At 39.4% G+C, this 12,654-nt stretch overlaps 1 protein-coding gene across 4 annotated transcripts; it reads left to right on the top strand.

The window, feature by feature from the left end:
• Window positions 1-1,554: 1,554 nt before the first annotated feature.
• Window positions 1,555-11,642, top strand: cbln12 (cerebellin 12). Of its 4 annotated transcripts, XM_041993669.1 has the most exons (9): window positions 1,555-1,596; window positions 2,371-2,895; window positions 2,986-3,081; window positions 3,273-3,506; window positions 5,300-5,322; window positions 5,542-5,687; window positions 6,744-7,015; window positions 7,864-9,211; window positions 9,833-10,256. In XM_041993669.1, exons 2-8 carry the CDS (start codon window positions 2,407-2,409, stop codon window positions 8,131-8,133), a joined length of 1,530 nt encoding a protein of 509 aa, XP_041849603.1. In that variant the 5' UTR covers window positions 1,555-1,596; window positions 2,371-2,406; the 3' UTR covers window positions 8,134-9,211; window positions 9,833-10,256. The 4 variants fall into 4 exon arrangements, with proteins under 4 accessions (XP_041849603.1, XP_041849604.1, XP_041849605.1 ...); XM_041993670.1 differs by lacking the exons at window positions 5,300-5,322; window positions 6,744-7,015; window positions 7,864-9,211; window positions 9,833-10,256 and having other exon boundaries at window positions 5,542-5,656; XM_041993671.1 differs by lacking the exons at window positions 1,555-1,596; window positions 2,371-2,895; window positions 2,986-3,081; ... (2 more) ...; window positions 5,542-5,687; window positions 6,744-7,015 and adding exons at window positions 10,683-10,802; window positions 10,892-11,642 and having other exon boundaries at window positions 8,777-9,211; window positions 9,833-10,533.
• The last annotated feature ends 1,012 nt before the right edge of the window (window positions 11,643-12,654 follow it).

The following is a 12,654-nucleotide window of genomic DNA, read 5'->3' as shown; positions in this document are numbered from 1 at the left end:
AAGGTCTAACTGTTAGGTAAATATAATATCAAAAACCAATAACAAATGAAATATCATACTGTGTCATCATCTATTAAAAACAGAAAAATGCAAAAACACTGTGTTACAAACTAAGTACACTCCCATTGCTTCCATGCACTCAGAGAAGGATGCAGTTACCAGAAAAGCAGCCTGTCAGGAGCATGAACAGTCCTTTACATTCTTCCTGTTGATGTCTTTTTAAATTTTAAAGTACAAAATAATCTCTTGAAATTAAGAGTAACTGTACTTTTAATAGGTTGAAGTTATAGGCAAATAGGCCAAACACTGGACAGATAGGTGTGGACTTTATGATGATGTAGTGGTTAATACTGTTGCACTGCATTGAGACAGTTTCATAGCTTAATTTTGACTATGGCATTTTTGTCAGGAAGTTTCATGTTCTCTCTGTCTGTATGCAAGTCTTCTCCAAGCTTCCCCCCCCACCGTCCAAAACACACAATTTTACTGTTGATTCTACACTAACTGTAAGTGTGATGGCAGTATTTCCCAGTTATTGTCTAAACAAAAACATTAATAACATTTTTATCACTCAGGTCCTGATTATTCTTTCAAAGGTGCAGACAAAAAGGTGCACATATGTGCCAATTTTCAGTATACAATGAAAATATGCATTTGCACTTTTTCAGGACAAATCCTGCACCTTGATTTCTTAATGTGTCAGAATTAAGACAGTAATTAACAGCCAAGTGGTGCTTGTCAACCTTGTCAAGAGTTTCACACACCTCCTACCAACCACCAAGTGATGGAGGTGTGATGATTCAGGCTTGTTTTTTGCAGCCACAGGACCTGGACACCTTTCAGTCGTTGAGTTGACCATGAAATCCTCTACATGCCAAAGTACTCTAATGTAAAAAAAAATGTGAGTCCATCTATCTGACAGCTAAAGTTTGGCTAAAATTGAACTATTCATTAGGTCAATGATCCCAAACATGGCAGCAAATCTACAACATAATGACTGAGAAAGCAAATATCAAATTGCTGTTTTACACTAGTAAAATCCCAAAGCAAATTCAAATACTGTGGTGGCTGTCTATGAAAAAAATGCCCACTGAACTGAGTGAGCAAAAATCCACCTGAGCTCTTGCATAATGAGGTGTATTTATTTTTTCACATATAACTTCTTTATCTTGGCTTACTTTTGTTAGTTTGATAAAGACTCTAGCTAACAATGTGCCATGTATTGTTGTTTATTTGAGGTAATTTGTCTAATTTATGGACCTTTAAGGACCAGGTGATTCTTTATTATATCCTGACTGAAACTGAAAGAATCTTTTTAGAAAAGCTTTTAGCTTTAACACTTATTTTTCTTCATGTATTTTTGTTTTAAATTATGTATAAAACATTTTGACATAAAATACACATGTTAGCCCCTCAAAGACTGACTTTGTGGTCTTTAAAGTTATCTAATAACTTCTCCTTCACCACCCCTCCCATCTCAGGGTAAGGTGACCTCCCAGAGTACCATGAATCTGTTGGGATTAGTCACCATACTGACCGCACGTAAAGCACAAATTCACCAATGGCTGCGATTTGCAAACACCAGGACACCAGCAGGTAAGAAGGACCTTTTCTTCTTTCTGTTTTTCTAAACTTAGTAGAAGTGTCAAGGCTGGCATAAGTAAAATGAAAGGGAACTAAATAAAAGTAGAGTATATGAAAAAAAAGAGGACAATAAGTTGGTAAGGATGATCTCCTGATCCCTCCACAGCAACAGCTTGGGTCTAACTTGACTTAATGCTAATTCAGGGTCAGTGTTACAATCCCTTTACCCTTACATTGTTAAAAAGAACAGTCAAAACAGTTTTCTTTTGCTTAGTCATCACTTATACTGTCTTTAGTTTAATCTGGTAAATTAAATAATTAAAATGCATGTAAAACTACAAGAAGTTATAAAGGTCAGTTTACATGTCAGGGAGGTTTGGATTGAATTTGCTATCATTTTTAAGGTTTTAGTGTTGATCGCCTGCATTATGATTGGTTTCTGTTATCTTTGTCCACCTTATCCTTATTTTCTCAGTAAAATCTGATGCAACGTCCAGAAATCTATTCTTAGATCTCAGCAGGCAATCACCCAGTAGACAGGATTATTGGTCTGAGTGAACAGTTGGAGTGAAACAGGGCTTTTCTCTTGTTCCTAGCTAAATGCTAACGAAAGCATTAGTCTTGTTTAACTGTCTCCTGTCATTTTCTGCTGTACAAACCCCAAAACAATGACTTGATTTTTCTGCTTGTTCAGACATTGACTTAAATTTATTTGCAGGAGTTTTTTTTTTAACTAATAAAATTTAACCCATGTTTTTCTTTCTATATCATAAATCCACCATTTAGTTAGTAGCCCTCATTAGGGACCTTCATCTGAGCATCATGGCATCCTTAGATGAAGAGTTGACCTGCTCTGTGTGTCGAGACAGCTTCAGCCAGGCCCATCCTTTGCCATGTGGTCACAGCTTCTGTCCTGCCTGTATCCGTGAGGCTTGGAGTAGCAAGGAGGAAGGAAAAGGCCGCTTTACCTGCCCACAATGTCAGGAGGAACATGGTGAAGTGCTGTGTGACTGCTGCCCTCCCGAAACAAAAGATGGACGGCCACCACTAGCTGTCAAGACCTGCCTCAGGTGTGAGGTGTCTTTGTGTGCCAGCCACCTCCAGCCCCATCTGGAGAGACCAGCTTTTAGCACCCACCTGCTGGTGGATCCACTCGGGGATCTATCCCAGCGAAGGTGTCCAACACACTTAGAGGTTTTCCGCTACTACTGTGTGGATGAGAGAGTATATTTGTGTGGTGACTGTTTGCTGGAAGGAGACCACGCTCAGCACAAAGTGAAGGCGCTCAGACAAGTTGAAGAGGATTTGAAGGTTAGCTTAACTGGTTGAACAGTATATGTGTTTTTTATATTTTTATATCTATTGTGAGGTTTCTGAAACAATGAAATTGTGAATTCACAGGTTATTCTCCAGACACTGCTCATCAAAGCAGAGAAGAAACTGAAAGATGGGGAACAAATTCTCAAAGAGCACGAGAACATAGATTCCACCATGGCTGTGAGTTAAAATGTCTCATCTAAAAGATACTGAGCATTATGACTCTGTAGAAATTGCACAATCAAATTTACAGAACCAGTCAAAAGTTTGGACACACTTCCCCAATGAAATTAATGGGAAAATGTTGAAGGATACTGTAAATGCTACTTACATAGCTGACATGTTTTTTTCACTCTTATCACTGGTTCCAGGACTCTCTGAAGCAGGACGAAAATCAGGTGGGGAGGCTGGACTCAGACCTGCAGGTCCAGGTGAAGAAGCTGGTGGTTTCTCTGAGGGACATCACCAAGAGGGAGAGACAGCAGGTCATAGAGCGTGTGCACCAAGACTGTGCAAAAGTGAAAGATGACATGAGCCAGACAGCGAACATCCAGCACTACCTCACCATGCTGCTTGCAGAGACTGATCCCTTCCTGCTCATCTGGGTAGGACTCTCCTTCAGACACTCAGAATAACAATACCTTCATCAGATCAGACTGATCTGATTAGGCTTAATCAGAATGTTATTTTATTTATTTTTTTGGACATTCCAAGTTGCATAGGTGGTAGTTAAATAGTCATTCAGATTCGATCAGCTCTCCCTTTCATCCACAACCTTGTGGTTTATCTCAGGACAGGGCAGTGGAGAACTAAAGTACTATAGATGTGTGCACTGGTAAATTTGTGTTGGGAAAACAGTTATTCTTTCCATATATTGGCAAGAAGGCCTTTTTTTTATAAATATAAAACAGTTTAATTCTGTGCAACATGTAAATGGGCAACTTATCAAATCACTTTACTTAGTTTTTACATTGAATTTTAATCTCTGATTAGAATGATTTCAATCAGATTGAAGAAATATTTGTCCATGTAAACATATCTAATAGCCAGTTGTTTTGTGTCAGGTTTTCATAACCATGGAGCAAAGCAGTAAAGTGAGTAATTACAGATGTACAGCAGAATGTGCAGGAAGGGTTTTGAACTAATAATCTTTTACAGGGGTCTGGTGCAACCCACACTGTTCCCACCTTTATTTTGTTACAGGAGGGGAAACATCATCAGTAGCATGATGAGCTCTCTAGTACAGTAAAAGAAAAAATGGAAAAGGGAAACTGTAGTTATTCTACAATATTGTAGCATATTTACCATGTATTTTTCTATCTAACAGCACATGTATTTTTCAACCATCAGCTTGCATTGGTGCACAAAACAGCAGTGGAACATTTATTGAGAACGAGGCCATAGAATCAATCAATCAAACAAACTTTATTTTAAAAACACCTTCCGTACAAAGAAATCACCTTACAAAGTGTTTTAATTAAAAACAACACAATCTTATCCCTGAGAGTCCCCCAGACCACAAAAAAGTGACGCCCACTAAAGTAATGTCCTTGACCAGTACTTTCCTAACCCTTAATGAGAAGTTTATACAAACCGAATCCTCAATATTTAATAACTCCCTCACTTTTTTCTCTGCTATCACCACATTGAACGTTTCAGGGTCATTCCATGCATCACTCACATAACTCTACTATTCCGTGTCACTGAGTTTCTTTCACAACATGAATCTGTTTTTTTCAACCATCTCACCATTTTAAATCAACTGATGAGCAAAGCTGCTCAGATTTTCAGGAAAAACTGGTGGACTGGAGTCAAGTTATATGTCCTAAAATGAGCTGTAAAGAAAATAGCTGTAAAAATCACAATTAAAAAAAAAACAAAAAACAAAACAATTCTCTGTCATAATTTGGTCAAAGCACATTGCAGATGGTGTGCAGACAAATGCTCGCAACACTAATTGCATCCACACACACACACACACACACACACACATATATATATATATATATAAATAAAAAGCAAGTATATTAATATAATATTAGGGGCTGGGTCATCAGACTGTACTGAGCATGTTGTCAAGGGGAAAAAAATTGAACACAAAAATCTAATTAAAAATTTTTAACTGAATTTCCAGAGTTTATTTTGACTATATATTTTGTTTTCAACAAATAATGTGTTTTAAAGCTAATTTATTTTTACAGCTGAGCCACAAGGAAGTTCTTGAGAGGAACAAGGCGGTAGCAGAAGGAAGCACACAGTCAGCCACACATGTAGTGACCTTGTGTTGTTTCCTTTTTTTCATCCATCTGAGCAGATTCACAGGGACATTGGAAGTTCTTTCTGCAAATGTTTTATGACATGTTTCCTTCTGTTGTCCTTTACCTTTCTTCCCCCTCAGGCCTTTCAATCAGATGACACGAAGTAAGTCCAAAGCAAAGCAGAAAGATTGTATTTGGTTATGTTGTGAGCTGCATTAATACTTATGTTCAGATTTTCTTGTCTGGAAGTGGTTTTATTAGAAAGACAGAGACCAATTAGAGTCCAGTTAATAAAATAGTTCCCAAAACACACAGTTAATACATGTTTCTTCATTTCCATGAGTTTCTAAGTCCACATGTGTGTTGGGGTTTTGTCTTTTAGGTTATTAGCCGACCTGAACTGCCCACTTTTCACCCCTGACCCCATCAGTCTGGACAGGAAACACATTCTAGAAGACATAGAAAGCAAATATCGGGAGTTTATCACCGCCACCCTCCGATGCCTCAGTGAACTCAAGAGGGAGCTCTGTAAGTGCCATATTATGCATTTGGCTGTTTCTTGAAGCCCCTATAATTATTTTGAGGGAGCAGTTTAATGGTTTAGTAATGTTACATGCTTCTTTTGTCAGATAACATATTTATCCTTTAAATTTCAGGTAAACCCAGCAGCTGGGCACAAAGATTGAACCAACAGGGCCACAGCTAGCCTGGCTTTGTCTAAGTTTCTATATAAAAACCCTCGGAAAAACTTTTTCAGCTTGATTTAGATTTACAAAAAAGTGTCCAAATAAGAACCATCACGCAGCTTCAGCGCACCTTGACACTGATTCTAAATCATTTTCTTTTATTTAGTGTTTTAATAATAGTAGTAGAGACACTTGTCTTACATTTCAAAAGCTCTCTAAGGTATTCTCTTAGATTGAGATCTGATGCATTAGAAGGCTGCATCATATAATTTTTACTCATCAAAACATCCGGTACTTCCTTGTACCCTGTGGATGGAGACATTGAGGTCCTGGAAGAGAATACTCATGTCAAATTGTAAATAGTCTATCATGAGTGAAATGTGATCGCTTAGAGCAGCTAACTTTACTTTGTTCTCCTGTGACCCGTCCCTCTGAAGGAAGAAGCTGTTTACCTCAGCGACAATGGAAGCTATAACCATCTCTTCACTTAGATTAATGTTTAATGGCAAAAATGTGTGAAGTGGTTGTCATCTAACAACACAAATTAATCTTTTTGAATATAAAGCAAGCTATTTTTCAACATTACTCAGTCATTCATTTATTTATTAATTTTTTTATTTGTACTTTTTATAATTAAATAATTATTTTCATCTTCAGATATATATATATGTTTATAGGAAAAGACTTTAAATAGTCTTTCTGAGGCAACCAACACAGCCTCTATAAATTGTTCAGCTGATATAAATCGAGTCAATTGAAAATACAAAAATCTTTTTCTTATTTTTCCAAGCACACTAGTATGCTGCATGTACAGTTTTGCCCCCATTAAGTAACCAACAGAAAGCACAGCCAGTATAACTGAAGGAAATCAGTTTCTTTATTTTTTCCTTCCTCACAGTAACCAGTCCTTTAAGTCTGGACACAAACACGGCCCATCCTCTGCTGAGCATCTCTGATGACCTGCGCTCAGTTTCGCGTGTTAAAAGTCGCCTGCCCTGCGCTTCTCATCCCGAGCGTTTTGACCACTGGCCACAGGTCCTCACGGTTCAGACCTTCTCCTCTGGGACTCATTACTGGGAGCTGGTGGCTGAGGGATTCTGGGATGTTGCCATCTGCTATCGAAGCATTGGACGGAAGGGGAAAGAAGCTAATGCCTTCGGGAACAATAAGGTTTATGTCTAAATAATATTAATGGAATAAATAATACAGTCCTCCTTCTGCAGATCTTACATTTTCGCTCTGTCCACTTCATTTGACACTGACAGGACTCAAACCCCACTCTTTTAGAGGAGATTCCTTTGCCTGATATGCTATCTTTAATCCTTCTCCATGTTACCTTGCTGTTTTATATTCTACCCTCCCTGATTTAATCTGAAACCTGTGACTAACTGACCTGAAAACAAAGAGAGGGGGGACAAAAAAGGTCCTGTTTCCTCAGAGTTATTTCAGTGCCACACTGTGAAAAGTTGTTGTAAAATATTTACTCAAAAATGCCAGAAACATAGCTATTTAATTACATGTCTTTTAATCTGGTTTGTCTGTAAACTAATGAGAGGGAATCAGTTTGTGGTGTCAGAAATAACTGTAGTGTGTTTGTTATGAACATTTCTCAAGAGGCTGTCTTTCCCTGGGTTTGTTTTCTCCACTTTAGCTGGAAAGAAAAGGCTTAACTAGTTTTCAATTCAAGAAAGTCTTGATATGTCCATGTAGTGCTTTGAAGCACCTCATCCTTTACAATCAAAGTTCACTGTCTGACACAGTGTCTCAGAAATGACATGGTGATTTACTGAGGCATTTTGCACACAGTGCCAAACGTCATAGACATGGATGCTACATGCAGCTAATGATTACTTTAATCACTGACTCACCTGCTCATTCTTTAGTGCATTAAGCTTCTGCATATATGTGGCCTGTTCTACAGATTTTTATCTTTTATACTTTAAATGTGTCACTTCATCACATCCATTTTCATCCCAAAGAAAAACATGTTCCTCATCGTCTTCGTGTCTTATCCCCAGGTGTCATGGAGTTTGACACAGCAACACGACAAGAAGCTTGCAGCCTGGCACAACCGCAGGAAGACTCGTCTCACATATCAAATGGTCGGCAACCGAGTTGCAGTTGCTGTGGACTACAGTGCAGGCACTATCACCTTCTCAGAGGTGGGATCATCCAACAATCTGATCCACCTTCACACTTTCTCAGCGACCTTCACTCAGCCAGTGTGCTTGGGCTTTGGACTCTACAAAGCTGAGCTTAACAGTCGCATCTCTATTGTCAAAGTCTGAGGCTTCAGAAAGGACGACCTGGGGAACAGCTCGGTTGGTTTCTTTGACTTGAACAAAACCACGAAGACTTGTGCCGGATCCTTTCCCAGGAGCTTTGCTCTAAGACTGAGCTTGACTTCTTCTCTTCCTCCTAGAAAAACAGGAAAAACTGTGTCTCCCAGAACTGTGAGCATGTGTTATGGACATGGGAATTATTTCCAGAAAGGACCTCAAAGTATTTGCATGTTCAGAGTTGCAGTGACTCATTTCTTAAAACAAAAAATAATAGTATTGGAACATTATTTCAACACATGCATTCCTATTCCATAATGCTCACAAAATAAGTTGATAAGAAAAGTTGCAAATCTTTCAAATAAACTCTTTTCGTTTTTTATTTATTATTATTTTTTTTTTAGTTCTTTTGTGAGCACCTTAGTTCTGGTGGTAGGTGGACCCTCGGGCTGTTATGTGTTTATGCTCATAAAGAAAACATTACCTTTATGGGGGAACTGGTGCCTGTGATCTGTTAAACAATCTTTAAATTAGCTATAAACTCTTATAAAAGAGGCTACATGGCTACATAAAGCACAGATATAAAGTTAAGTGGGTGCACAAGCAGCAAGCTGGAGCGTTTGGGTCTTTTTTAACTCTTTAAAAAATCTTATGTAACTCCTTTTTAAAAACTCTTTGTTTGAACACAAACGAGAGAATCTGTGTTTTCACTGGAAATTACAGAAGAAAGGGAAACGACTGCCACTCACTCACTAACTTTGCTCTTTGAAGCTGCTCACATACCCAATTATTTTTCTTTATTTCACTGTAAAGGTGAGTGGGTGGAAGCAACGTAGAGGGTGAGAAAGAAGCAGACAGAGTGAGGATGGGGGGGTTGGCTGAGAACGAGGACACAGAGAGACAGAGACGCAAAAAGATCAGAGCGTATTCTGGATTGGTTGTGATCAGCTCCACTCCTGTGCTGTAAGATACTGTGACAGAAGAGCTTGAGGACGGATTTGTTTTAGCTTCTTTCGGTTCTTCATCTGCTGGCAGAAACAACTGTGTTCACCTGATATGACATACAAGATTGTTCAAGTGGAAACAGGTGATAATCTACTTTTATTCACTTATTCTAAGATTTTTAATTCACAAAGCAAGTAGTTAAATCATGTTAGAGTATTTGATTTATAGTGAATTATTGCGATTTTTTCCATAACGTGAATCTTTCTCCAACCAATAAGTTGTTGTATTTGTTTGTTGTGGTTTGTTCTGATAAAGTTGAGAAAGATAGAGAGAAGAATGAAACCCTAAAACATCTCATTTAAGACGGTTTAAATTAGTAAAAAAAAAAGGGCTGCTAAACCTCCACAGACAATAAAGAGTGAATAAAAACAAAGTAAAAGGCATTTCTTAAGTGTAGTTGCTGCAAATTGAGTAGAAAGTGTGAACAAAAACACAAGTGTGCATGAGGGAGTGCGTGCTGACGTTGCAGGAGGTGAGGAAGGAGGGAGGAGGGTATGTGTAGAAAACAGATGGTCACTCAGTGGAGTTGTTCCCCCACTCTATTTCTCTTTCTCACTCCCTTCTGGGCCTGACATCCTTCCCCCTGTCACCTCTCCAGAAACCTACCTCATCACTTTTTGTTTTTCCTCACCCCTCCCTCGTACATCGTCTTCTTCCCTTGCATAGAGCCTGAACTCAGATCTGCTCTCTCTTCTTCTCCCAGCTCCATCCCTGCATTCGTCTTGTATTGTGCTGAGGAAATCAACTTGCAAAAAACAAGATTTTTTTTCTCTTTGTGATTGTCAGTCTGGACCCTGCTGACCCAGCACATACAGGAGGTTTGGGATTTGTAGGGGCAAACGAAAAAGCTTCTGACTGGCAGCTATGACCTCTGAACCCTTCTGAGTTTCATCTCCACCATCTGCTGGCTCTGTTGCTTTACTTAAACCTGCCTACAGGTTTAATCAAGAACAGTTTTCTCTCTCTTCTGATTCTTTCTAACTGAGAAAGGCTGAGGGATTTCCAGAAGGGCAGTCTCTTTAACTATAGCATGCGTATTTACACTTCAAATTGCCCAGAGTGACACTTGTTAACAGCATTATCAAACAGAGATATATCCCAACAAACATCCAAGGTTCAGGCATGCAGCTTAGCTCAGTCCAGTTTGACCTCCTGATTCTGCTGACTGTGCTGCTGTTATGGGGACCACTGGGGTCCAGAGGCCAGAATGACACAGAGCCCATCATCCTTGAAGGGAAATGTTTGGTGGTGTGCGACTCCACTCCTTCATCTGAGCCCGCCGGTAATGCTTTGGGCATGTCTGTCCGCTCTGGCTCTGGCCGAGTGGCCTTCTCCGCCAGCCGCCAGACCAACCATGAACCTACAGACATGAGTAACCGCACTATGATCATCTACTTTGATAATGTGAGTATAAAACTACAGATAAGTGTCTGTCTGCTGGTAATGATGCAAATCCTCTTTTAAAATAGCTCATTCGCTACATATCATGATGGTTACTTTTAGTTTCCACATCGTGTATCATTTAACCTGCCTTTCTCTCACCATCTTATCAGATTTTGGTTAACGTGGGCACTCATTTTGACCAAGAGAGTAGCGTCTTCCTGGCACCACGAAGAGGGGTGTACAGTTTTAATTTCCATGTTGTAAAGGCTTACAACAGACAAACTATTCAGGTATGCTCCTACTTCGACTGCAGTAGTTGTATTTGACATTCCAACTGATCCACATGCCCTGTGTAATCTCCTTACCTCTTGTCTCTTAGGTCAGCCTGATGGTGAATGGCTGGCCAATGATTTCAGCTTTTGCTGGGGATCAAGATGTGACCAGAGAAGCTGCCACCAATGCCGGCCTGGTGATTATGGAGAAGGGGGACAAGGCCTACCTCAGACTGGAGAGAGGCAATCTGATGGGAGGCTGGAAGTACTCTACCTTCTCTGGGTTCCTGGTCTTTCCCTTGTGAGAACGGTGGAAAAATTTGGTGTTGTGAGGGTGGCAGGAGGAGAAATGGGTAGAGCAGGGGTGTGAATGAACAAGCGAAAATAGTGGAAGAGATGGGAGTAAAGAAAGGTTACTATACAGCGCATGAAAGGATGGGGTCAAAGCAGGACTGATATAAGACTATAAATCCAGAGAACTCTCACAAACAGAAAGGAAGGGTAAAACATTGCAAAAGCTCTCAGTAAATGAAATGTCTGTGGAATTTGTCTTCACTATCTTTGTGTATAAATACTTGTTTTAATTGTGACAAAATCCTAATGTAGCAATGTGCAATGTGTGCCTCTGTGCTAAGAGTATATGAAAGCCCTAACTTTCTTTTCATAAATCAAGATGTTTAAATCACTGCTGTGCTCCAAATAATATCCAGTCGAGCTTAAAAGAATACATCTTCTTTATTTGAGTGTGCTGTATGACTGATGTTCCTCTAATATGCCTGTCAATATCCTGCAACAGATGTTTATTTATTAAAAATTTCTATTGAGATGAAAAAGTTAAAATAAAATTGCCTAACTTTGGCTGGGTGTATCTTTGAGTATGTGAGCAAGAATGTATGCAGATGTTATTCTTTTTATGAGTCATTGCTAGTTTAACTGGTTTATCTGCTAATGCAAAGTAGTTTTTCTCTAATCTTTTATGGTGCACTACCCAATGCCACAGCAGCGGTTTGTAAATATAGTTCCCACCAGCAGAGATCGTGTTGGCGTGGACCAGGCAGACCAGCATGAAACAGAGTATAAGTGCGTTGTATGGCGGATCCTTCTCACAGGGCCACAGACAGATGGACGCTTTGGCGAGCAGGCAGGCTCATCCCTGCAGGACTGCCATGGATGAAGTGTGGTGTGCTGTCACATATAGTCACTTACACTTCACTGGTTCAGGACCAGCTTTCTCTCTCTCTCTCTTTCTCTCTCTCTCTCTTCCTCCCTCTCAGTTGGTTCTTATCAGTTTGTCATGTACTACAATACCAGAGTCATGCATTTTTGATTCCAAGATTTTTAGGAGAGGGAATTCTTGGGAAATGGAAAACTGGCATTATGGCACAGACTGAGAAAATACCAGTGGTAATGTGTGGGAGGCTTTGTATTATTCTTGTTGCTAACATCTACTACATTTTTATGTGACCAAACACAAGAAACATCAATTCTTCATTAACCAACCATGATAAACAGGCAGCATCCTCTGGGGTCTGACACCCAAAAATACCTGCAAATGTCCATTCTCTATTAAACAAAAGATAAGTCATTGTCACTTTGTTTGAATTTCTGTCAGTCTAAAATGCAAAGCCATCTCATTCCATATATTTGGCCATTTCCCTCAAAATCCTTGCATCAGAACCTGATTGAGAGGTTGCCATTATTTGATCTTATTTGTGTTTATAAGTGCACTTGTTACTAAAAGAACTGGTAATTAAGAATACTATCTATCAAATTAGCTGCAAAGAGCATTCAACTTCTTTTCAAAAACTGAAACACTAAAACATCCGCATCGACTGGTTGTTTCAGTCTCGGACACTAGAGGGCGCACAAA

This window comes from Melanotaenia boesemani, chromosome 8, assembly GCF_017639745.1.
Source record: "Melanotaenia boesemani isolate fMelBoe1 chromosome 8, fMelBoe1.pri, whole genome shotgun sequence".
Lineage (NCBI taxonomy): Eukaryota > Metazoa > Chordata > Actinopteri > Atheriniformes > Melanotaeniidae > Melanotaenia > Melanotaenia boesemani.
This window is presented reverse-complemented; position numbering and strand designations above follow the sequence as displayed.